Consider the following 24,798-nt stretch of genomic DNA (forward strand, 5'->3'; position numbering starts at 1 on the left):
TTATTGAGAAGCATCCATATGAATTTAAAGAACAATAGTTACAGTATGTCTACTTTTGGTTTGAGGGCCATTCCTAGAGTGAGAGCCATAGTTTCATAACAAACACATCAAATTACTTGAAATTTGGTCAATATGTTTCTGAAACAATATTCTACGAATAATATTATTAACAAAAGAGTATTGACTGCTTGTGATTAGAGCAAATTCTTGCTTTATCAAGAAAATCTAAAAAGCACTTTTCAGTTATTGCACATAAAGACATGTTTAAAGTCATTTTAAGTATATTTATATGCCTGGTTTCAAGCACATACCATCAATGGTTACGAAAACGATATTAGTCACATATCTTGTGCAATATTTATGCCAATAATTGACATTTAAAAATTTCAGCAGCAGAAGTTTAGGCCTTACTTGGTGTGAAAGGTTTGGTGATCACAAAAAGTGGCGTTTCCTTGCTTTAGGGTCCTTGTTCTAGGGAGCAAAACTATAGACAACATGCCCAACCAATCTGCACTGTGGATGCCTGTAATTTGTCATCTGTTTTAATTTGGTGGCTTGTTGAAGCGAATAGTATTCTGATATTGAGCCGAGATAAGTTAAGTGACAGAACTGCACCAAATAATGATGATAATTGAGTTTTGTATTTGAAAATGAAATAGGATTGCGGTACAAGTTGCATCCACAAAATGCCCAAAATCAGGGTGCCGGACTAAAGTTTTCCTTGAATTTCCTTTACTTCATTTTCACATGCCCAATGCATTCTTTACAATTGAATCGAAAGAAGATATTCCATAATGTTATCATGACCATTTTTCTTTGCTGCTTTGATGGCAGCAAACTTTGAATCGTTTCCAGAATCCAAACGTTCAGAAAGGTATTTGACCACACCAAGGTGACCATTCCTGGCGGCTTTATAGAGGGGCGTGTTCGCTGTCTTCTCTGCGGGATTCAAATTTGCCCCCCTTGCGATCAGGACCTTCACCACATCGATTTGACCTTGGCTTGCAGCCAAAAGTAGTGGTGTTGAACCATCATCATTCCTTGCATTGACATCTGCTCGATGATCCAGAAGGGTCTGCACATGAGACAGGAATCCATTGCTTGATGCAAAATGGAGGGCTGTCCACCCTGAAGAATCCGTAACGTTCGCGTTTGCCCCGTATTCCAGGAGGGTCTGAAGGAAAGCTGGATTATCCACCGAAGCTGATTCGATGAGCGGAATCTTTCCCTTCATGTGATTTACGTTGGCTTTCGTATGTGTTAAGAGATACTTGAGAGTATCTAAGGCGTCAACTTCGACTGACAAGGCCACTGGAGTGGCATTCAAGAGCGGTGAAATTTCATTGACATCCAATGTTGATCGGTTCAATAAGAATGCCAAGATCTTGGGGTACGGAATAGCATAAAACAAAATATTTGTTCCTTCCGAGTTTCTCATCAACGGATCGGCCCCGTTCCTCATTAGCGCCTTCACCGCGCGGAAATGGCCCCGTTTGGCGGCAAAAAATATCGGAGTCTCGCCTTTTTGGAAGGATATTTGATTTACCTGGGCTCCCAAAACGATGAGGCGTTCAATAATCATAGTATTGCCAGATTTAGCGGCTAGATGGAGGCATGGAAGTACTTTTTTGTTTGGATCCCCCTCAATCTTCGCCTCATGGTCAATGAGATGAAGGGCTGTGGCTGTGTGGGAATTTGAAATTGCGGCATGAAGTGGATACGCCAGATTAACGTCTGCTCCTGTGTCCAGAAGAACTTTAACTATGGGAAGATTGCCGTCCGAAGCCGCCATCTTAAGCGGAGTGATTTGCCCGAAAGAGCTAACTTGATTGAGATGGTCGAAACTCAGAGGCAGCAAGAGTTTGACCAAGCTTAGATTTCCACCAATAACCGCCACGAGCAATGGGGTTTGCCCCCTATGATCAACAGAGTCTTGTACGGTCAATCCAGAGCTCAGGAGATGGTCAACAATATCCAAGTGACCTGCAGCCGCAGCCATATACAACGAGTTTCTTCCCCGCTTGTCCTTGGCTTGGAGATTGGCACCTTGTTCCACAAGATACTGGACACATTCGAAGCAGCCATTAGAGCTGGCCAATATGAGAGGGGTAGATTTGAAGACAGTCGCGTCATTCAAGCTCATCCCCACTTCTTCGTGAAGATATTTGATAACCGGTAAAAATCCTGCGCTACTTACACCATGAAGTGCCAAACTCTTGCTTTTGTCTCTAATCATCGGATCTGCGCCTTGTTTGAGAAGGAACTGGGCGGTATCTAAATGCCCAAATAAGCAGGCCAAATAAAATGCGGTGCGTCCATCATTAGTTCGAACATTAACATTGGCCCCATGTTCCACGAGAACTGCAGCGGTCTCTGTCGATCCAACTTGAGCAGCTGCATGTAAGGCAGTGTGACCGGAATGTGATTTGCTCCTGACATTGGCTCCTTCTTGAAGCAAATATTTCACTGTTTGAACGTGTCCGCCCCAAGAGGCTAGCAGCAAATTATTGTGGCCTTGTTTGTTCACACTCTCCAATTGAGCTCCTTGCTTGACCAGAAGCTGAAGAGCGGTTGTGTTTCCAAGCTCCAAGGCTTCGATTAACTTGGAATTGAGGATACTCTGAAATCCAACTAAAAAATAAAAGCCACGTTAAATTTCATCGTAGAAAGACCTCTTACGCTGCACGACATATGGTTTACGATCTGCACTTCAGAGGGCGCTTTGTGTGTGAGTTAGCCTCTGCCAAATAAAGGGTCGATTGGGCCGACTCCTTTTTACTGAATTATAATGTCTTTCCGTTGTTTTTGGACCCCTTATTGCAGGAATGAACACAAAAGTGTATACGAACAAACAAACTTACTGCAATTCCGCGAATCCAGCTTGGTGGTGAAGTCTTGCAAAAGATCCTGTCCACTGATGAATACCGCTCTGTTTGACCCCAATGGACTCAGACGGGGCGTGGAGGGAACTCGGTCCGTCATCAGAGGGATCAAATCTTGAGAGTTGGGATCTCTTATGCAGCCAACAATATGATACGGGGTTCCTAATTGTAGTATGATCACAAGTGATGAGTAGCGACCAGACCAGAATACTGTTTTTGAGAATGATTTTCAGTTTTTGGGGGTCTAGAAATTAAAGTTTGGGGATCAGTGGGCGATTTAAGAAAACAAGTCCTTGGAATGCAAGAACAACAATGTATTTTGGCCCGAATCATGACAGCAAAGATTTTTCTGAACGTTAAGGCCAACTAGTAAAAACCATTCAAGACCATGACCAACTCCTCCGCAACATGCTGCAAAGTACAAACATGGGTTTCGTCCATTGAATAAATGACTACTGCAACAAAAAAAACGAATCCTAATTTAAACCACCAGAAGCTCAGTCAAGAGAGAACGGAAAGAGTTCTAACAAACCGGACCCAAATAATGTAATTAAACACACTCTGTCTCAGCAAGTTTTTTTCGATCTTCTTAATGGATAATAATGAACCAGAGGCATGCGCTTAATTGTCCAATTTAAACCAAATCTTAAAGGCTTCTGCATCAATGTTGCACGGACGAAAAGAGAACAAACATTTCTCTTCATTGCCCCAGTTCTACCTTTTCCTATTTCTTTCCTTTTTAAATCCTTCTTGCCGTTTTTATCTGGCAAGAAAATATCTGGACCCAAAATTCATTATTTTCAAATCTGGTCTATAGTGACTGATGAGACACAAAAATGATCATTTTTCGCCTCACCTTCAGCTTGCTTTTTGATATCTTCTGGACAAGTCCACAGTTGGGTTCCGACGGCAAAGTCTCCCGTTTGGTATCCGGTCAAAGCGATGGGCTCTTTCGGGTTCTCTCCACACACCTGGTTAATTTCAAACGAAACCCTTTTTTCTGAGATTTGCCCAAAGCTTAGGGTCACAAGAATAACGACAACCAAGAGCATGATGATTCTCAACCTCGAACAATGATGTCGACCCAAAGACATATTGATTCAATTCTTTGAGAAAAAGAGCATTAAAAGCAGATTGAGTGTTAGCGATCAATTTTGAAGGTAAACGTTATTCTCCACTGATTAGTTGGCGGTGCTACTTTTTTAAACATAACCTAACCTTATCAAACCTAACCTAACCTTACCTAACCTAACCCAACCTAACCTAGCACGATATTAATAGCCCTTAAACTCTCTCTCCAAACCTTTCTAACAGTTTGTCACAAATTTAAAAATGAGCACAACTAATCGATTTATCAATTTTGAACATGTAACCACCCATAAGTAAAGAGGTTGCGCGAGTCGTGCTTGTTTCTTGATGTCCATCATAAAAATTTACTTTAATAAAGTGCGACATCTTAATACAAACAATTCAAGCCATGAAATTTCGTCAAACTCCTATGTGGTGTCTGATTAATGAAAAAAGATTCATTGCATGAGTACACGGAGCACAACACGTTTTTAGTTATTTTTACCTGGGGATTCACTGGATGGACGATTTGGAATGTGCAAGTGATTTAGGTGAATGGTAACGAAGTGTCTTTGATAGGTGATAAGGTGCCAAGCTTGTTTCCGGTATTCCACACGGAAAATACGCTTGACTGATATACATTTAATAACGAGGTCAAGGTTCATATTGGAGTTCAAAGAATGGCATCATTTTTTTAAATGTTAGCTTAATATTATATAGTGTCCTTGATAGTAATAGCCGAGTCAATGAGGCTAAGGATTGTTTAACATTCATAGCTAGATATGCAAATATGTAAAACGCAAAAACATCGTGCTTCGTCCTATGAGAAGCTAATTTGCTGAGTTATCAAAATGATGCGTTAAACAAGTACATACAGACAGAGTCCGTGTAAGGCATTTTTGAAGGGTTTCAAGCGAGGTTGCGTGTTATTTGCTCGTTGGGCAATGTGGTGACTGACTTTCTTTTATTTGAACGCCGGCCAAACATTTTTCAACATCAATAAGAAGAGAATTGAAGAGAATGGAAGCAAGCAACAAATACTTTCACGACTCTTTTCCGTGCAAGATAAGTTCGGATTTAGTAAAGGGCAGGTGAGACAAATCCATATTGCAAATTTATTATGCTTCCATACTACTAATGATTTTTCAAAGGATCTTGTTGGCAACCAGGGACATTTTGCCGGGGGATTTGGTTTTCGAGGAGCAACCTTTGGTGTCGGGGCCATCAATGAACAAAAACGAGGAGCCATCATGTTTGAATTGTATGAAAATGGTAAGACTTGGTGATTTGGAAACGGGTTATAATAACCGCTTATGCACAACCAGTTCAATGCGAAATAGTCATAAAGTTGAAAATACCTTGGCTTCAATGATTGCATCATCATGAATAAATAGCGCTCACAGTTTAGATGATTTAATGTTTGCCAGTGGAAAGTTGATGTGTTCAGCCTTTTCATTGTATCCGTTCCACAAGATTAAGAAGGAACAGTCTCTATTCACGTCTTCCAGATCAAAACTGGCACATGGTCTTGTTCCCGGAATTGTGAAATAATATTTGCCAAGACATCCGAATATATGCTGGTTTCAAAAGTTTTAGAACACTGCCAAGACTGGAAAACATTCTTCGACGCATTCTTAATCTTGAGATGTTTGAGTTTGAAGGACGAAAATGTTGAACAATGGGCCTTGATCACGAGTCTAGATCCTAATCACGAGGTAAGCAGAAATATCACTAGATGTATTCAAATATTAGGAAAAAGGTAATAGATTTGAATGAGAATCAATATGTGAAGTGCATGGAACCTTTTCGTTTTAGTATGCTTTTAATAGTTCAAGATAACGAACTAAAACTTAGACCTACATTGATTGATGAATTTTTAAGACTATCCTGTTGCGACTTTTTCCTCCCAAAACTGTTCACCCCTCATCCACCCAAATATTCGTCATTTTAACTGATCTTATAATAGATTCATAGAATGCCTTTTAACTATTAAAGGATGCAATTAAAAAGTCGAAGCGGTTAAATGAACCCACCTACGCTTACAGGCACTGTCCCAAGATAAGGACTTCATTTGTTGTGAAGACAAGATCGTTAATGTTATTCGATGTGATATGGAACAATCTCATCATAATGCAGATGAGATTCGGCTCCTTCATCGAATCCTCTACATCAACGCTCTTGAATATCATCCTCATCCAGGTAGGGTGACCATAAATAACACTTGCATATACTATGTAACCAACAAAATTAGTCGTTTTTTAGACGAACCAAGTGGAGGAAAGGCTCTGTTTCCAATTACTTCATTTGCCTCCCATGATTGCTTGAATAACACCTTTCGGGTCCGAACTTGGAGGAAGGAAGAGAGACATGGTCCTGTCATACAAACCAGGGCTAAAGTTCTTATACAGGGTGAGGCATTGACAAAAGTTAACCCCCAAACTACGTGTGCATGGTGGCGTTATCAAGCCTGGACAGAATGTCTATTCACGCTCGCCGGCTTGCATTTTCATTTTCTTTTGATATAAGATGTATTGACCGCATCAATAATGTTTCCTTACCATTTCAAAATGCATTTTACAATGTTTGATTTTTTTTTTTTAATTGGCAAAAATTCGCGTTCAAGGGAGCGGAGCCGATGTCCCTGTCCCAATAAAAGTTCAAGCTCTCAGAACCTTAAAAAGCCATATGGTGCTACATTTTTTTACTGATGATTACTGAACATCATCCTTGTCATTTTTCCTTGTCATTTCTCTGCCCTCAAAATGCAGTTGCTTCAGTCAGATGGTACAGCTTTTGTTAGCACTTAACCAGGTTTTCAAGCCTTATACCATTTTCATGCATCTTTAATTACACATACACGTCTATGTACTAGAACAAAAAATGACCGCTATTCCAGCTGGCCAAGAAGTCACTCTGCATTATTCCGGGGGATTGAAAGGCCGATGGGAGAGAAGGAAGATCCTTTGGGAGGGTTGGTGCTTCGCGTGTCAATGCTTAAGATGCAAGTCCCCGTCAGAGTTGGGATCCCACTTTTCTACCTTGATCTGTGGAGGTCCTGGAGGAGATGGGTCCAATTGTCGAGGCAATTTGTTGCCCAATTTGGATCCCAATCTGACCACTTTGAACGATGTGACCGATTACGAGTGTGACTTTTGCCATAGCAAAGCTGATGGTAAGCTTAAAAACTTTTCAAGAAGGATTTGGCAATGGGACAACCCAAACCCATGTCCCTTTGTTTCACAGGCACAACGGTGCAGAAACTGGAGGATCAACTCACCAAAGCCATTGAGTCAACGTTCACGGACGACATTGAGGGATTGGAAAGTATCCTGGATCAATTCGGCTCCAAGTTTCATCCTCAACATTATCTGATCTCCATTGTCAAATGGTTGCTCGTCAATCTCTTGGGGCGAAAGCCAGGATTTGCCAATAGCCAAATGAGTCGGGCAAGGTTGGAGGGGAAGATTAAGTATTGCCAAGATTACTTGAACGCCTTGGACATAATTGATCCGGGAATCAGTCACAACAGGGGTAAGCAACTCTTGAGGTCGGTCTAATTACATTTGAAGTTCAACCTCATGGCACTATTTTAGGGCGGACTTTGTGGGAGATGTACTCAGCCTGTGTGTTTCAGTCGCAAATTGACTTCCAAAATCAGACCATCTCCAAGAAGGGATTCCAGGATTCGTTACCAAATTTGCGACAAATCCTGTTGGAAGTCCAGAGATGTTTACGTTTCAGTGAAGGTGGCTCCTTTGAGGCGAAAATTGTGGAGCTTTCGCAAAAAGCTTTGATCTCAGTAGATGAAATAAACAAGTTCTTAGATATGATGCCTTAACTGATACGTTCTTGTAATAAAATGAATAAAAGATGAGGTGACACATCACTACAAAAGAGATTTCATTTGAACATTGAGGAATTTTCCAATCTTTGTGATGAATCCACGCCATGACATGGAACTCCAAGAGATTTCCGAGGTTGGACGGAGGTTTTGGACTCGGGAGGGTTCTTCGGCATTGGACATTCTTCGGCCGTGAACAACCTGAAACGATTTGATTTTGGGAGTGTCATTAGTCATTCTCGCTCAAAGGGAGACTCAAAATCAAGCTTCGAAGCATAGAATCAAACAATTCTGAGTTTAAGAAATTATGATCGTTATTCAATTGTAGTGACCGTAGGGGCTTAACGTGCGTTTTGAGAGCACCTTTAAGCCCTCGAGAATCCAGGCTAGTTAAAACAATGAAGTCCAACTCTCTTCTTTCTCGGGCTCCTTCATTGTTCAATTTGGTTCCCTCAAATATACGTAGGGCTTATGCAGGCATTGATCCAGTAGCAGGATTTAAGTCAGACTTGGACAAGTTTTTGACGAAAATTCCTGATCAACCTTATATTCAACTAATTCGTTGGTCGATCAAATGATTTATATAAATAAATAAATGAATAAATTTTGAATTGCTGGGATTCCAATCCCAGCAGCGGTAAGGAAGTCCGCAAAAAAAATATTCCCTAAATAAATGAGGTTCAAACAAATGCTCTCGTACATAGCAAAAAAAGTGTTATATTCTGCAGGTCGAAATGTGCTTTCTTTGCCTTTGTGAGCTAACTATAATCGTCAACAAATATGTGACCGATATGGGGATAGATTGTTCCATATTGATTTCTAATGCGTTTGAGTTACCTTAGAGAAATTGATGTCCGAGGCATATTCAAAAACTCGATTAGTTAATCTGAAGCGACTTTCAGCGGCATGTGTTTATTAATTGGTTAATCTATCTGACGTAGTATTTGTTTGGGAAAAAAACATGGCATAAATAAATATACACAAATAGTTTCTAATTGGCGAATCAGATTTTATATGAATATAAAGTTAAATAAAATGAGTACTTTTGCCGTCTTAAGCTGCTGGGAATTCCATTCCCAGTTGCAGTAAGTAAAGAAGTCCGCAAAAAAATTCTCTAGTCTTTTCTTTTTAGGGAAGTGGGACATTTTTTTCGCATTAGCGAGTGATATTAGCAAGAAGCGTGATATATTTGTCTCCTATTCAAATTCCTCATTTCCGCATTCTTGCCAAAAATGATCCCAGATGTTGAGTTTGGTGAGTTTGAATATGAATAGGTACACAGTATTTCGACAGCACAGGTCAGGTCGCCGATCGTTATGATTTGTAATCTCGGTCGGCTATAATCTCTTTGGATCCAGCGTCATGTTTTAGCACTGTGTCGCAAACTACGTAGGGGAGCCCGTTGTCAATTACGACCTTACCCATGAAATAATCTGACATCTGCACGCTCTTCTTCCCAGCAGTTTTCATATCGCACTCGTCAATTGATTGATTGTTCACTAGTTTGTCTAACATTGAGATCGTTGGGGTCAATTTGCCCAGTTTCATCCTTGACACTCTCCTTGGGAATTCCCACACCCGCATTCTATGTCCCATGAATATGTTTTCCTAGCGCTGACACGCTAACAACAGTAGCTGACCGCAAACAATCTCCATTCTCGAATTCAGTCGCCCGTTGGTTTCCACCCTGATCACATTCTGTCTTCCTCCCTCATCTTAAGTAATCACCATCAACATCATGGGCTCAAAACTCAACTTTCGTCCCGTGGCTCCAAGGCCTGAACGAATCGAGAACAACAACCTTCGTGTGTTTGTTTTCTTGATCATCATTGTTCCTATGATCATATCGAGTCTGAGCCTTTTGTACTATATGGACGTATCTCCTCGTCTTCTAACCAATCCTAGCCCTGCATTGGTTTCGAACCCCCCCGGAGTCCAACCCGTTGATCCCGAATTCTTCCTTCACCGAGCCAAGCGACATTCTCACGGCGGACATCAACGAGCTCCCCGAATCCCGGGTCATCTGATCAAGAAGTTGACGGTTGGAGCCTTCGGGAAAGTCAAGAAACTACTTGTGAAAGCGGCCTTGATCGGAAAGCTGAAGACCAAGACCCGATTTCGACGTTCTTTGGCCCATCCGGCTTTAATTGGGCCCTCCAGAAGAATCCCAGGCTCGTTCTTGCCCTTCAGTAAGACTTTCGACCGCAAGATGTTGGAGACCCTTCGACGCAACGGACCCGAGACCCCGGCATTCTTGACCAAGAACAAGAATATTCAGGGCAACCCCTTGGCCCCTAAAGCCTGATTCAGAACGTACCTGAAAATTGGGACAAACTCCACGATATGAGAGCAAGATGGGTTTCAACGAGGCTCCTTTCGTGTGTCCTTGATGCGTGATGCGGAATGTACCTTTGGGGATTTTGTACGGTATTTTCCAATGGATTTCGGCGATCCCTTCGCAAACCAAGCATTTACGTTTCCAAATAAACCTTCGAAATTGAAGAGAACAAATTGAGAGTATTATCATTGTTGTTGTTGTTGATGATGATTTAGGGTAGAGCTATCTATAGGTAGAGCTATAACTTATAAAATTTGAGGGTTTAGATATCGAGGAAAGAGTTGAACAGAGGTGGTCCTAAAAGGTAAATCCTAGAGGTAAACAAACTAACGTTTAAAAGTTGCGCTCGAACAATTGTCCAACAAAAAATGGAGCTCATAAAGATGTAAACCAATTTTAATCATAAGCTCACACCACACAGTACCTAAAAATACATCTTTCTTCTTGATTCAAATGATAAAAGGAATTATTGGATTATCTTGGGATATAGGAATGTTAATCCTTTCAATTTTCATTCGTGAGAAAATGGGTGAAGGAATGTCGAAAGAATAAAAACACGGTTATGAATAAAATGACGAGCATTTCACCTCAGAGTACAGGGTGACCAGAAATAACGGCTATTTGATCACTCAATCAAAATTTCACGCATAAATATTTTAAACTTGGTCATCAGTAAAGAAAGCAAATTATACCTTTTTCCACTATCACAGAGACAGGAGCGAGTTCTGCATAACCAATTAATGTTTCTTCTCCGTTGGCAATGCATATTCAGTAGTGAAGGCAATTGGGAATAACCTAATCTGTTGTCTTCCTGTGTCAACCGTGAGCGAGTTTGTCGTAGTCTAGAGGCTATGGTGGTCGCAAAAGAATCCCATATCGAGTGACACTCAAAGAACTCCTTCTTCAGTTGTACGTTTCAATATTTCTAGAGGTTTTGATTTGACCTAACAGTCATATTTTGTTCTCAAAAGCAAAGTAAACATGTTTCTATTATTTCCGGCCACCCTGTAGTTGACGAATGAACAGACAGTACACGTGGACCTCGTGAATCACTCTGAACTAACCGTGTTGGAAGCTTAATTGCATCGTCCTATGAACCTGTTAAAAGTAAACACAAGAAGAAACTCACTTGGTCTCAATATCGGTGTCGGTGGCCATGACCACCCAGTTGTTGGGTGATTGCTGATGCTCCACTTTGAGGAACGTTTGTTCTAGCATCAGATCGTTCCTTGGATGCCCAGCCACAAACCTGAGTAGACCAGTATTTTAGTTCAGAGTTGATTAGATGTGCATTAAGAAGTTCTCACAATGGCTGCCTTCGTCTAGTAGCAATGGTTAAAAACCAGAGTGTTTCCGAACAACAGGTCGATTAGACCATTTTTTTCCATTACACTATCCTTCTTAGGAATTCTTACACTATACTGTATAATACTACTATTCATGACCAACTATGAAAAAAATATAAAAAATAAACTGAAGAATAGTCCTTTTCAGTCTCCTCTATCTTCTCTCCTTTCGGACAAACAAACGTAAAAGGACGAAAATGTGCTCTAAGATGCCTGATTTCAACAAGGTATTTTTCGCTGAACATCTTATTGTTGATACATTCTAACACCATAGATAGACCACCAACTCTTCTGAAAGACCTTTCAAATCCTCCAACAGTAAAATCATCAACATTTTTGACTTCTAAATTGAAATTAACAAGGAGCTACATAGTGTATACTTGTAGCATACCAGCGACTTTTCGTGATCGTCTTTTTGCATTAAATTGTCCAGAAAAACAAAAATTAAGTCTAGAGATAGTGATTTTTTTAAAGTTGGTCATCAAAAACTTGTGAAGCTGTGCTTTTATGCAGTTCTATTTTCCTAGATGATGATTGCAAAAGTGTCAATCATGCAGTATACAACTTCCTTTACAATGATTATTTACATGTCATAGTTGTTCGGAATTTTACCCAAAAAGGATTTGAAAGGTCTCCCAGATGAGTTGTGGGGTTATTCATTGTATCACAATACTTTAGCAATGCATTTTTTAATCTTATTGTCCCTTGATAAAATCTCGCATTTTAAAGCGTGTTCTCTCGGTTCTACGTTTGTTTGTAGCATCTTGTCGCATCTAGACGAAACAGAGGGCGCTTTCTCCCTCGATGAAAAGGGCTATAGAAGTCGGAAGTAGAAAATGTAAAGTCTCAGTCTAGACTCACTTGACGATGACAGTGTCGCCAGGATAAGCAAATTTGGGAGGCTTTTGAACACACTCTCCAGCCTCTTTGGTTGGAGGAATCATGTCCCAATACATGCCCCTGTCAAGGCGGATCTGTTTGGCTTTGTAATTGGGCGGTCTCTTCAAATACGGCACATGTTCTCTCTGAAATGGGTCGTAGTTGGAGGGCATCGTTTTAGAGCCGTACTTTGTAGCTCATTAGTACCTTGGACATTTTTTCCATGAGGTAGGAGTATTGTTGTTGATATGCACGAAGGGTATGAGGCCCATATATGGTTGAGGCCCCTTCATATCTCTGGTTTTGGTATTCTTCGTACGTGGTGACATAATGGGTGTACACATTGGACAATCCCGCAATTACCACTTCCACGTTGTCAGGATATGCAGAGGCAATGATCGACTCGCGCAAGCGCCTAAATATTGCAATGAAAGAAGAAGAAAAACAAATTCTTATTTAGTTGTCATGAGTGCCCTGAATTTTCCTTATAGGATTTAAAAGGTCTCCCAGAAGAGTTGGAGATGCATTTCTACGTTTGTGTCACAATCAGTAATTGATAAAGTGGTTTATGGAATCACTCCTCTGATCAAGTCAAGCATCATAGAAGGTAGAAGCCAAACTCTGGCTTAGAAAACGTGGGAGTGTTGGTCAAGGTTATTTTGCAATGGCTTTATAACATCTACTACGTAAAGGTTTTCATGACATAATTTCGGTAAATATTTAATTGCAAGAATCCAATTTCCTTATTTCATTAATGTATTTTCAACCGAGGCTTAGAGCTGCTCCAACCCTAAGTAGGACGATTTTGAGCGAAAAAGCCGTTAACAATCCACATGGGAGTATCTAGAAGATCGTGGATTACTTTACCGTCCAGCCATCGTTGTGAATTCACCTGGAACAGCAGCAATCACCAATTGGCCAATCTTCAGAATCTGAGTGTCCACTTTTTCGGGATGCCATTTGCTAGGGATCTTCATCTGTCAAATCAAGATCATCAAGCCTAATTAAGTCAATCCAGATGATTAATGACCATTACTCAAGCGCTCACTTCACCGGTATTGAGCAATATTTTCTTGGGATAATGGCACCTTTTCTGCCTTGGTGATGGATTGGTGATCAATTTCGTGATCTGGTTCCACATGTTATTATTAGGACCCCTACACTAAATTCAAAAGGAGGTTAAATCATCACCCAGTTAGAGAGACATTAAGCAACATTTACCCTTATGAAAGCAGGTTCTCCGGGGCCATCCGTGGTCCCCGATGCAAAACCATAGCCCAAAGCTGGTTTACAAGTGGTGTGCGTGGACCCGTCCGGTAAAGTTACCCTTTGATTTGTCATATCAATCCATTGATGGGCACTGGCTATGCCACCTTTGATTTCCATATCGACACTAGCCAAAAGTTCCTTAGAGTAAAAGTGACCAATAGTTAGCATATGTTCTGCATATTCTATTGTTTATTTTTACTTTAGCTTTGGTGACCTGACATTGGGCGATGATATACGTGGAATCAAACATGTCAGAACCTGGACCAAAGGCGATGCAGTCCTCGTCTGGTCGGCAACACTTGGCTTTGGGTTGATCACATGGCAACCCTGTTCCTCCGCAACGAGGCCCTTGTAGGTTGGGAGACACATCTCCCAAATTACTGGAAGCAAAGGCTGCCACAAATGGACCCTAAAGTGAATGAAATTGATTGACAAGTAGCCATTAGCCCATCACTTTCCTGTGACATCTGTCGCACTTTGCCAGAAGTGGTCCCTGGAGGGTTCTGATTCCGCTCCAAAATGAGACTAGCCAATCCTTTGTTGTCTCCAGAGATCAAATGATTGGAGTTATTCATGGACGTGGCGTGCACAGCGAACCAATTGATTACTCCAATCAGTTCATTTGCGGATTCGCGCATTATATTCAATTGAGTGAAGGAATAGTCTGTGTTTCCAGAATACCTTAAAGGTTAGAGGTTGCGTTTGAACATTACGTTATTATTCCGAAACGCTATTTTTTTGTCACCTTTGGCGTTCTTCCTCTGGGTTTCTTAGATAAGAGCTGGGACTCCGATTTATACTGGAGTCAGTGAGCTCAGATTGGGCCAAGAACAACTTGGCTGGTTGCTTTGTCTCATAGGCTCTAACGATTGCCTGCAATAGAAATAGTATCCACAATAAACGCATTCAAGCTGCTTTTGGATAATTGATGGACAAATATGGTTCTAGCCTGTTGTAGTTCTGCCATCTAAAGACCAGGCTAAAAGTTATATCAATCGTGAAAATGAAACTCCCAAGCTCCCAGCTAGGTCATCTTAAGCAACGCACTTCGTTTAGTATTTAAGTGGTTTATTGTTTATTGTTTATGGATCTGGATTGGTGTCAGCTCCTGTGATACATTTTTTCTTGTTATTTATCTAGTTTTCAAAGATACCTAAACCTAACAAGTAATCAGATTTAGATTAAAATGAACGGCTTCGTTTTAATGGTGTCCGAAATACGACCAGAAATGGATTTTCAAATTCTCGCTTACTGAGAATAATAGAGGGCGCTGGGGTTCAAAACCGATGAAGGAAACTGGAGAATGAGAATGCAAGATGATTCAATGCTTACCGTAGTAATGCCGTTTACTATGGCTTGAAAGCTTTGCTCTACAAACCCGGATCCTCCCCCAACAGTGAAGAGCACATACTGAAAGTATCCACTGGGTCCAGAATGGGTATGAGTGGCCGAAAGCAGTAGATTGTCATGGCGTAGTTCGAGACCTGTGATCTTGCGTACTTTAGCTATTACCTAGATGGAGTTCTCTTTTTTAAAGTACTAAATGGTATGCTGGATCTTGGACCACTGTGCTACCTCATATTTCATCAACTGGCCAATCATGCCTGAATCCACGGAGACAAACACCGCCATTGAACCGGCCTCCTCTTGGAAAAAGAATGCTCGAGCGAAAAGCCTCGTGTGAATTCCTTGTGTGGTCTGGCCAGCCTTGGCGTATCCCATCTAAATGAAGGAATTTCTCTTAAGTTACAGCTTGATTTTGTGGTTTTAATATGTTACTTGTGTTTCAATTAAATGGCTTTCAGATCAACCCCAACAGGCGAACAATGTTTTTCATCTGACGCTCGGTCTCAAAACAATAAGTTGTACTTAACCTTAACCACATAACCATTCAGTGGGAATTCTCGCATACAATCATGTCAGGTCGTGTCATTATCATGATCGTTATCATTGCAATATATGAAGCGGGACAAATTGTATCTTTTCAAAGCCAAATATGTACATATTTAGTCGGTTGTAATGGTGTTTTATGTGTTGAAATCATGAGGGTCATTTATCATTTTGATAAAAGTCATTCATGGTTTTTTACATTAAAGAGTCGTATTGCAGTCTTGTTAATGGGATACGTGTCAAAACACTACATTACATTAAAAATCACAAAAAAATTCGGAGCACCAAAGTTTTCCCGACGACTCGCATTTTTAACAAAATTATGCTTCAATTCCTGGGAAGCCCCATTCAAATTTGGCCATTTTTTTGAAAAGTCACAAGATGCGTCTTCTTTTAGTGACAGTGGCTAAATTATTATGAGTTTTTCCATTTTCATCTTGTCAATCACATCTTAGTCATTCTGAATAGAATAGTGAGCAAGACATTTAATATCTTTAAATTATGAGGTGCAGTTACCATGCCAATGCCGACAACCGGCCCCGTAGTGTCGCCAATTCCAACGCCAACTTGGTACCCGCATTGGGCCATTTTGACCCAAACCAAACACCCCCAGCCAAATACGATTTGATTCCAAACAGACATGGCTCCATGGATCTTATCTGGAAGTGAAATTCCAAGGTCAATCAAGGGCTTCTTTGATGTCGATGTAAGTTTACATCCCTTGAAGAAAGAAGATTCACAAACTTACCAAACGTTATTGGTTGGTCGTCATGCTCTTAATCAATGGGTCTGAAGTAGATTGTCGTGGTTCACAGGTTCACTTTACCATAGTATTTTGTGTCTACTAGCACGTCAACTCCAATGCAGCGAAGAACCACTCTCTTGGCCTAGAAACCAAATGGACGAGAGACTGACGTCTCTGCCCCTCTGTGCATCTAATTCCCACGCATTTTCTTATGGGAAATGAAATTAACCATCACTTCGATATTCTCGTTCTAAAATCGCGCAACCTAGCTCTTAGTAATGTAAATGACTCGGCTCGAGAACTACTCCCAAACTATCAAAACATGTTTAAAATGTATTAAAAACAATCCCTCAAATAGCTTCCGCACAAGGCTCCTTCATTGTTTTGATTTGCTTCCTCTAATGTTCGTGGAAGGGAATACGTAAGCCTTATGGATCCGGTTGCATCTTTCAGGTCAAACTTGGACAATTTTTTAGATAGCATTCCAGATCAACCCTACATTCAAGGACTAGCTCAGTCTGTCAACTCAAATTCGTTGGTAAACCAAATATCATATAAAGATTGAAAGGTAATAAATAGACGAATTATAACCTTTCATTTAATAGTAATGGGGATTGCATTCCTTATAGCGGCTAGAAGAGCCCGTGAAAAACCAAGCCAAAGAAAAAAAGGGCGAACGGTGTTAGATTCACTTAAAACGTATTAAATAAGTATTGATCATGACAAATCGACATGACATCCTTACCTGGCAGTTGTCCTTTTCTCAGTGTTACATAGCTAAGATGTGATAAGTACATGAATGTACTTATTGAACGTCAATATTGAAGAGTCCTCAAAAACTTCAAAAATTGATTTTTTCACACATCACCTTTTTCACATCATGGCTCGCTCATTAATTCAAACCGACTTAAATATCAATAATTACTGCACGAAATCGTCATGTTTGTTGGTTTGTCCCTCTGCAACAATAGTAATTAAATTTACGGCTTGATATTTGTAACATCGCGTCGACTTCATTAGAGTGAGCTATTTTAGGTAATGGATTCGAAGGCTATGCAGACTGGCCTCGTTTATGAGTGGCATGTCAAGTAAAGAAGCCAGAATTGGATTGGTTGACTCTGATCGCATTCTTTCTTTCAGTCTGGCCTCTTGTTATTGAAAGAAGAGGGAAACCCAATTGTCTATAAGGTAAAAGGGCCCTCAAGTCTTGGGATCATTTTCGTTTGGAACACGATATTCATTGTCCCAACCAAAATAAATCATGCGCTGTCAATACATTCTCGGATCATGGCGGAACATTCACCTTGTGCTCGATGAAACCTAGTCAAAAATTGAATTCAGGACTCAAATATCACCTTATGCCACCACGAAAAAGGAACGCATCTCGTGTATTGGCAGGATTGGAGTTGGTAATGCCCTTATCCGCTTAGCTTTAGATCGTAGTTTACTTTCAGATGGGACAAGACTGGGAGTTATAATGCCAAGCCTATCAATGGGACCAAAAAACACCCATTGTTCAAATTTTGACTGAGGTATTTAAAGGTCTAATTGGTTTTGGGATATACCAAAGTTGTCGCTCCTTTCGGAACAGGTTTCTGTGGTGGCCTAAATACTTCAAATTTAGCTTTCCCTTTTTCAAGTAACGAGAGAGAAAGAGAGAACACACACTCATATGCCACAAGAAATCAATTGACAGGTATACATGCATATAACAAACCAAGGTGCACGGGCGCACGTTGCAAGATCCATTTTTTTTGGTTAGATTTACATCAGAGCAAATCCGGACATGCTAATTCATTTCGCCCATGGACAGATTATACTTCTCTCGGGACTTCAATTTTCCATGGAGCATAAGGGCATTTTCAGAATGCGTGTGGACGGTCTTTTTCTTCTTCTTCTTCTTCTCCTCCATTTCAGACTTGTATGCGTGCGACAAACGCCTTTTTAAAAGTGGAGCGCTAATGTTTTCTTTCCTGTGCATGGAACTAAGGAAGCTACGATCCCTCCTCATGGCTTTGGTTCCCTATTAAGCGCGAGGAGCCACGCCAAACGGGGCAAAGCCAAAAGCCAACGAACGGTTCCTTGTTCTCACAGACACTCACTAGAGGGGACGCACCCAATTTGTCAGTGCTATCCAGAATCCCATCTGCCATCCAAAGGTGAAGGACCTACATTGAGGGATGCTTGAGTTTGTTTGATATTGGTATTCAATTGCATCTTTTTCTTTCGTAGTTGTTGCATACATTTGAACGATGGATTGAAAAATCAAGAACAATTCACGCCTTTGATAGAAAATGTTTTTTTTTTCAACGATAAAAATATATGAGTAGTTGGACTTCGGGGTTTGTCTTCAAACAATTTAGTGATTTATCGCCTCACAATTTCAAAATCGGCTCAGAGCCAGTAATGCTAGAAAAATTACAAGATTTATTTAATGGGACACATAGATCCTACATCAAAGATTTTCAATGCTTAAACAAATAGTTTCGGCCACAACGCATATATTTTTCCTTAGTCACATTTGCACTCTTGTGCGTGAAGATATTGATTTGTCTATTGATTTCTGAATGTCACTTTTTTGTTCAGTGATATCTTTTATTAGTCTCACAATGACTAGTTTCACGACGACCTGGCACACCAATGAACGAGAATCGGGCGTCGCTCTATCAGATCTCTTTGGATTTGACATTGCTCGGTGTGTTCTTTCCACACTTGGTCCTCTTTTCTTTTTCTCGTCGTTTTCCCTCCAAAGAGTAAGCAAGGGGGGTGAAAGCCGAATCAGTCAGATTCAGATCTTGAGGTGAGGTGGAGGAGGAGAAGGAGAAGAAGCCGAATCAGTAGTGGCTTCTTTCACTCAGTGTAGTTTACGTAGTACAAGAACTATTATTCTCCTCTGGGACAGGTGGACCAAAGGGGAACCCTCTTTTTTACACATCACCGACTCCTTCCTGCCAGCCACTTGGTGGGGTCCTAAAGCAGTGAAGAGGGCTCCCTCCCTCCGTCCATGCACCCCTCTACCCTCGATCCGTGGGCTTAATTCGAGGGTGATATTCCGGGTCAACGAATGATGACAAACGTGGCACCACATGAGATTTGAGAAACACGCAAACTGCAAACTAGTGTCTCTAACTAAATACGTACATGCTTGAGCCACCATGAAAGTGATGTGGAGTGTTTTGGTGAGTGTGGCCATTCATTTCATCGGTTTGAGTGATGCTAACAAGCCCGTGTTTGACCTGTCCAACAACATGAGACTCGTGCTATTGCCCGCGGATACCAAACTGGGTACGGTCATCTACAAACTGCGGGCTTCCGATGCGGATGAGGACTACCCTTTGCAGTTCAGAGTCTCAGGTGAGGGGTCCCATATTGCTCCTGAAGTCCAAGCCAATTCCTCTTCAAGGACGCGGTTGTAAAGCCATAAGAATGTTTTTGGCGCTATCATTAAACGCTTGTAGATGACCATTATGTTCAATGAATATCGATGGGTTCATTAATATCAACTAATAGGTGCTTACAGTGGGTCTTCTGTCGAAGGGGTCATGTTTGATTGGCACTGTTACTATTGTAGAAAGTCCGGGAGTGACCTAATTCCTAGACAAGTTCCTTCTTTTTCTAACCGCGATGAATTCTCAGGCTCGTTGTTCTGGACAGACTTCATATCTTGTTTGTTCCAATCTTGGGGAAATAATTGGTGCTTTCAATCAAAGATATCATGGCCATTCTTTTCAGGAGACGACAGCCACCTGATCGACATCAAGAACATTGACTGTACCAAGACCATCTGTGAGGCGGATGTGATCCTCTTGAAGCCGCTGAGTCGGACTCGAACTAAATACAACCTCAGTCTGGAGGCCATCGACACACGGGGAGAGATCACCATGGTGGAAACCGAGTTCGAACTCACTCCTCATCAAGAAGCGTTCATAGGGTAAGACCCAGAAGGACTTACTTTAAAAAAGGTTTCTTATGGAATGAGACAATTGTTCCTTCGTTATTATGCCCAGTTATACTTGTATAATGGATTGGCACCTGTGCTTGAAGAATGGAAGGAACATTCTTCAGTGCCATGCATGGAGGGGTGAGAGAGATGGTTTGAAGCGTTTTGACTGGCAATCAGGCCCTAGGCCTTGCTTGTGGGAAAGGAACATTTTTCTTTCAAACTCATTTTTGTTGGAAACGCCTTGAGTCGGAATAGGATAAAACGGCAAAAATCCTTCAAAGCGGCAACATACGGCAAACTCAACTCCTGTTTTGATGAACTTTCAATTGAACTTCTTGATAGAGCCTTCCACGAAGAGCTAGGGAGTCATGCTAAAACAAAAAAATGTGGTCTGTTAAGACTATTTAGCAGCCAGCAAAATGGAATGTGATACATAAATGTGTACTGAGACCATTTTCATTTTGCTTTTGTCCAATGGAGACAAGTGTCATCCGTTCAAATTTCGAAACAAGCAAACCATGCCCAGTTCAATGTGTTCCAATTTAGGTCACATATTCATGGCGCGTTATCTTGACATTGACAAGTCCATGGCTAGCTTTGGCACTCAATTGGATTGCTTTGAGTCGTGCCAGACACTCACTGATTGTCTCAGTAGGCAGGGTTCCAAGTGGCGCTTATTATGCCAGAGGGTTTGTCACCCTAATTATCATCCGACATGGAAATCCTGTAAAGACAATGCTGCTAACCATCATTAGACCTGTGTTATGTATACATCATTCATAGGGAGTCGTTGAGATTGGAACACGCACGGTTGATGATGTCTAGAAAACATAGAAAGAACTGTACAACGTGAACCCTTTGCTTTTGGACTCCCGTCAATGCCACAATGAGGTGGAAGAGGGTGGTGTTGAAGGTCATATTGGCTTTCAAATAATAAATAACGCCCTTCAATCAAAAGAACAAAAGCCCGAGAAAAAAGTGAGAAGGGGGCAGAGTATTCCATTCATGACATGCATGCTTTCAATCAACCCATTGACCTTGAAGGCCATTATCAAGGCTAAACCACGGCTCTCATATTCCATTGTGGAAAACCTGGCCTCGATTTTGGCTTGAAGAGACACACTCGTCCCAAACCTGTTTGGCTGGGCGCAAATTGGGACATTTCCCCTTGTTACCGGGTGGACCGAAATATGGTAGAAAAGCAAGTAAAAAACATACTTCTGATAGGTTGACAAAGGAAACCAAGGATTTTCGGAAAACGGTAAAATATATTATAGACGTTACACGGAGTATCTAGACCTAACAGCTCAAGCTGTCAACATCAAGAAAGCCAGTGTTGCCATTTTGGCAATTTATTTCTAGTCTAACCTTACCTAGCCTAACCTTTCGGTTGCAAGGGCCTGGGTGCGCCTAGGCAGTGGCGCAAGCCTGCGGCAGCTCGGTTGCAAGGACCTGGGGCACCTAGGCAGTGGCCCAAGCCAAGTACTAGGTTTAGATTCTACGTCTACCGTTGTCAAAAATACATCGACAACGTTTTTTTAGAGAAGGAAAATATTTTTTAACTTTTATGAAAAGTAGGTGAACGAGGGATATTAAAACATTTTCCCGGGAGAGAAAGTTGAATTTCACTGTGATTTGAATTAAGGAGGTGTTTTACAAAAAAATGATTAGTTCTTACTCACATAAAAATCAGAACCAAGAAGAGTGCAGAAGAAACATGGTTTCATCCTTAAAAAGAGCTTGACATGATGGGAAACCAACATTTTGAGTAAAACAAAATCTGCATTTTCTTCATTATATAAAGCACGCTTATGTGTGTGAAACTGTTGGAAACCAAGATCCCAATCTAATCCTTGGGTTGAACGTGTGTTGCGCAACTCGTCAACATTCCGGTTTTCCACCCGGTTCCACTCCAAGTCTTAAGTACATTTACGGATCGAAACAAAGCCAGCTCCAAACAAAAGGGGAAAACACTGAGAAACTAGGCTGAGGCGCCGATGTGGGATTTGCAATCGTGGTCAAATTGTTGCCACTTCCTTCCCCTAGCCATGACTAATGGTAATGAACAAATACACAAGTGGGTAAGCTCGCGGTTCATTGTCCCCTTGATGCATTTTTTACCATTGCTCCCGTTGATTGTTCTCGGTCACCAATAATCTGATATTGGTTTCATGAATACATTGACTTTTTGTGCCTCTGTGACTCACCGAGAGCATTTGCTTTTGTGTGATTTCTAAGAGCCCAGGGTTATTAATTGTGATTGCTAACGGCTTCCACGAACTGTTTGAAGGTGCTGGACCTGTTGGTGGAATAAACCAGATTTCATCTGAGGAAGTGGAGCACGTCGCTCCAGGCTGATTGGGGGCAATAAGGAAACTCGTTCTCGAAATCATGCACTCTCCACATTATCGGCTCTACGACCCATACTTGGGGACAGTGGAACGACTCCCTCAAGCGTTTTTTACATTGTAGTCCTCACTAGAGTTTCTTTGTCGCCAATAATAGCGCGACCAATGTCCGTCCCTCTGGAACTGAAAACGCTCATCCACCACCGTTGAATCAACCCTTTGTAGCGATCAATGGTGGCAAGTGCTCAATTATGAAACCCGAAGTGGGTTGGTGGGTTGGCTGGTTGGTTGGTTGGTTGGCTCTCTTGGCGGTCGTTTGTCACCCCAGACTCTCTTGGCGAGGCTCTGTGGTTGACGTTGTTCATACAAATCTGTCGCCATGAGGGCCTTGGTTGGCGTGACATTTCCCAAGTAGGCCTAAGTAGTTCCTTCTGTCTAAAAGTGGAACAAAGCCTAGACGGAGGATTTCCTCGAGTTCAAAATGGCAAACAGGGGAACAGGGGAGCAGGGGAGCAAGCGGGGGGCTAGGACCGACACCGAAAACTGGGTCGGGCCAGATCTAGGAATCGTGATCATGATCTAGGTTTGCTTCCCATTTCAGGGCTCCGAGAATTGTTCGCATTGCCGAGACGACCAAAGCCGGCTCCTTGATCGAGTCTTTCATCATCATGGAGAACCCGGACGTGTTCAGGGGCATCTCATGTCAGCTTTTGCCGGTGGGCGCCCGCGAGTACTTCTCCATCAGTCCAGGGTTGCCGACGGCCATTAAAGGCGAGAGTCGGTGCGATTTGCGGCTCGAAAAAGAGCTCGACTACGAATCACGGTCTTCCTTTGTGCTCGAAATCATTGCCGAGGTAAGTGATGAAGGCGAGTTTTCGAACCAACTTGGCACATGATTTTCTCTTGGGTCTGGAATTTTAGAATGCTTGGACGGATACCAAATACGACACTAGGAATGTCGTCGTCCACGAATTCATCGTTGAAGTCCAGGATGTCCAGGACTCGGCCCCCTATTTTCTCGAGGCTCCTCCCGTAACCCGGCTGCCCGAAACGGCTGAAGTGGTAAGTACCAAAGAAGATTTACAGTTTTTCATCCAGCTTTGGTGTAACGAAAGCTGACATGTACTTTTTATTAGGGGGATCGGGTATTAGAAGTGAAAGCCTTTGATGGGGATTACGCCCATCCACGAAGGATCCGATACGGCTTGGATCCCAAAGAGCGCCCGTTAAGAAGCTACTTTCAGATCGATTCTGACTCAGGGATCATCACGGTGCGCAAGAATCTCCAGGTAAGTGTCAAAGTCAGTGAGTCATTGGGACCTTTTCATCCATTATTTCGTTCACGTAGGACATTGAAACTAGACCCAACACACCCGTGATATTAAGGGTCTTGGCCGAGGAGATCCCGAGTCAGCCCGGGGATCTCAATGAATCGACGGCCATGTCCAAAGCTGAGGTCGAAGTGGCGGTCATCATTGATGACGTCATCAATAGCAAACCAAGATTCCTGCAAAATCAGTGAGTCACATGGACATCGAAGGCTGGAGATCGCCTTGAATGGAAATGAGTTTCTACCTCCATTTTCAGCTATACCACCAATCTAGAGGAAAACGCCATCGAAGGGACGGTGTTGGTCTTCTCCGGGGATTTGGACATTGTGGAAGACACGGATAAGGTAAGTGGGTTGAAGGCTAAGCTAGATAGAGGCCATACTGAAGCAGTTACCACAAACAAGGTAAATAGCAGTAAATATGAAGCAACTCAGGTAATAGGTAATGGCAAATAGGTAAAAAAAGGTAATCTCTGAATCTTTCTAACCTGGTTTTGACACAATTCTAAGTTCTCCATTCAAGGGGCGTCCTAACTAATTGGACAGATTGAAACAGTTGGCGGCGTGCTAAGTGTCTTACTTTTTGGGGAATAAAGCAGTTCGCAAAGAGTGATGGTGAAAAATAGTCACAGTTCAAATTAGGAATCGGTTTCAAATTAACGATGTTTAAATTCCTTCTACTGACTGTCATTCATGTATGAGATTATACCCGTCAATAATAGGTACGGAATACGACAAGGCATCACCTGTTCATAATCAGAATCGTTAGAGGTAGTATAAAGCTCAGTGCATTGGTCCACTTTTTAAGCTGCGCACGGTACATTTATCATTTGACAGGTTCCGCGTTTGGGGGTAAAAACTGTCTGCGTTTGGTTGGCCGCAAACACTTTTTTCATGTCCCAAAAAAGGAGGAAGCATT

At 41.7% G+C, this 24,798-nt stretch overlaps 4 protein-coding genes across 6 annotated transcripts in view; 2 read left to right on the forward strand and 2 right to left on the reverse strand.

Annotated features, from left to right (window-relative positions):
* Nucleotides 1-710: 710 nt before the first annotated feature.
* LOC131891902 (ankyrin-1-like) lies at nt 711-4,736 on the reverse strand. The gene is made up of 4 exons (XM_059241590.1): nt 4,456-4,736; nt 3,739-3,988; nt 2,862-3,044; nt 711-2,631 (listed from the first exon to the last, which is right to left on the reverse strand). Exons 2-4 carry the CDS (start codon nt 3,974-3,976, stop codon nt 764-766), a joined length of 2,289 nt encoding a protein of 762 aa, XP_059097573.1. The 5' UTR covers nt 3,977-3,988; nt 4,456-4,736; the 3' UTR covers nt 711-763.
* Nucleotides 4,737-4,824: 88 nt separating this feature from the next.
* LOC131892123 (SET domain-containing protein SmydA-8-like) lies at nt 4,825-7,844 on the forward strand. Of its 2 annotated transcripts, XM_059241886.1 has the most exons (8): nt 4,825-5,041; nt 5,102-5,222; nt 5,459-5,665; nt 5,996-6,149; nt 6,213-6,359; nt 6,847-7,122; nt 7,194-7,481; nt 7,544-7,843. In XM_059241886.1, exons 1-8 carry the CDS (start codon nt 4,971-4,973, stop codon nt 7,786-7,788), a joined length of 1,509 nt encoding a protein of 502 aa, XP_059097869.1. In that variant the 5' UTR covers nt 4,825-4,970; the 3' UTR covers nt 7,789-7,843. The 2 variants fall into 2 exon arrangements, with proteins under 2 accessions (XP_059097869.1, XP_059097868.1); XM_059241885.1 differs by having other exon boundaries at nt 5,996-6,359; nt 7,544-7,844.
* On the reverse strand, nt 7,768-16,579 carry LOC131892122 (putative neutral ceramidase C). 2 transcript variants are annotated; one of them, XM_059241884.1, is made up of 15 exons: nt 16,262-16,579; nt 16,030-16,172; nt 15,199-15,345; nt 14,956-15,135; nt 14,369-14,496; nt 14,100-14,304; nt 13,823-14,032; nt 13,576-13,761; nt 13,403-13,516; nt 13,222-13,331; nt 12,562-12,769; nt 12,337-12,500; nt 11,259-11,378; nt 10,109-10,280; nt 7,768-7,992 (listed from the first exon to the last, which is right to left on the reverse strand). In XM_059241884.1, exons 2-15 carry the CDS (start codon nt 16,153-16,155, stop codon nt 7,837-7,839), a joined length of 2,226 nt encoding a protein of 741 aa, XP_059097867.1. In that variant the 5' UTR covers nt 16,156-16,172; nt 16,262-16,579; the 3' UTR covers nt 7,768-7,836. The 2 variants fall into 2 exon arrangements, with proteins under 2 accessions (XP_059097867.1, XP_059097866.1); XM_059241883.1 differs by having other exon boundaries at nt 16,030-16,579.
* A 2,530-nt stretch (nt 16,580-19,109) lies between these two features.
* Nucleotides 19,110-24,798, forward strand: part of LOC131892248 (cadherin-86C-like) — a 13,128-nt gene continuing 7,439 nt past the window's right edge. The window contains exons 1-7 of the mRNA XM_059242037.1: nt 19,110-19,612; nt 19,991-20,189; nt 23,151-23,403; nt 23,471-23,611; nt 23,686-23,838; nt 23,898-24,067; nt 24,137-24,224. Coding sequence (XP_059098020.1) covers nt 19,414-19,612; nt 19,991-20,189; nt 23,151-23,403; nt 23,471-23,611; nt 23,686-23,838; nt 23,898-24,067; nt 24,137-24,224 — 1,203 coding nt within the window. The 5' untranslated portion in view covers nt 19,110-19,413. The remainder of the gene's footprint in view (nt 19,613-19,990; nt 20,190-23,150; nt 23,404-23,470; nt 23,612-23,685; nt 23,839-23,897; nt 24,068-24,136; nt 24,225-24,798) is intronic.

This window comes from Tigriopus californicus, chromosome 12 (genome assembly GCF_007210705.1).
Source record: "Tigriopus californicus strain San Diego chromosome 12, Tcal_SD_v2.1, whole genome shotgun sequence".
Lineage (NCBI taxonomy): Eukaryota > Metazoa > Arthropoda > Copepoda > Harpacticoida > Harpacticidae > Tigriopus > Tigriopus californicus.

What these genes read in the sequence shown, in the direction of transcription:
- LOC131891902 (XM_059241590.1), bottom strand. Translation starts at nt 3,976, where the DNA reads ATGTCTTTGGGTCGACATCATTGTTCGAGGTTGAGAATCATCATGCTC. An exon ending in TATCAAAAAGCAAGCTGAAG is followed by an intron (nt 3,045 to 3,738) that starts GTGAGGCGAAAA and finishes TACTACAATTAG; the next exon opens with GAACCCCGTATCATATTGTT. An exon ending in GCTGGATTCGCGGAATTGCA is followed by an intron (nt 2,632 to 2,861) that starts GTAAGTTTGTTT and finishes TTTATTTTTTAG; the next exon opens with TTGGATTTCAGAGTATCCTC.
- LOC131892123 (XM_059241885.1), top strand. Translation starts at nt 4,971, where the DNA reads ATGGAAGCAAGCAACAAATACTTTCACGACTCTTTTCCGTGCAAGATA. An exon ending in GTTTGAATTGTATGAAAATG is followed by an intron (nt 5,223 to 5,458) that starts GTAAGACTTGGT and finishes CACGTCTTCCAG; the next exon opens with ATCAAAACTGGCACATGGTC. An exon ending in TTGCCATAGCAAAGCTGATG is followed by an intron (nt 7,123 to 7,193) that starts GTAAGCTTAAAA and finishes TTTGTTTCACAG; the next exon opens with GCACAACGGTGCAGAAACTG.
- LOC131892122 (XM_059241884.1), bottom strand. Translation starts at nt 16,155, where the DNA reads ATGTCTGTTTGGAATCAAATCGTATTTGGCTGGGGGTGTTTGGTTTGG. An exon ending in CGGTTGTCGGCATTGGCATG is followed by an intron (nt 15,346 to 16,029) that starts GTAACTGCACCT and finishes TCCTTCATTTAG; the next exon opens with ATGGGATACGCCAAGGCTGG. An exon ending in TTCACAACGATGGCTGGACG is followed by an intron (nt 12,770 to 13,221) that starts GTAAAGTAATCC and finishes TGCAATATTTAG; the next exon opens with GCGCTTGCGCGAGTCGATCA.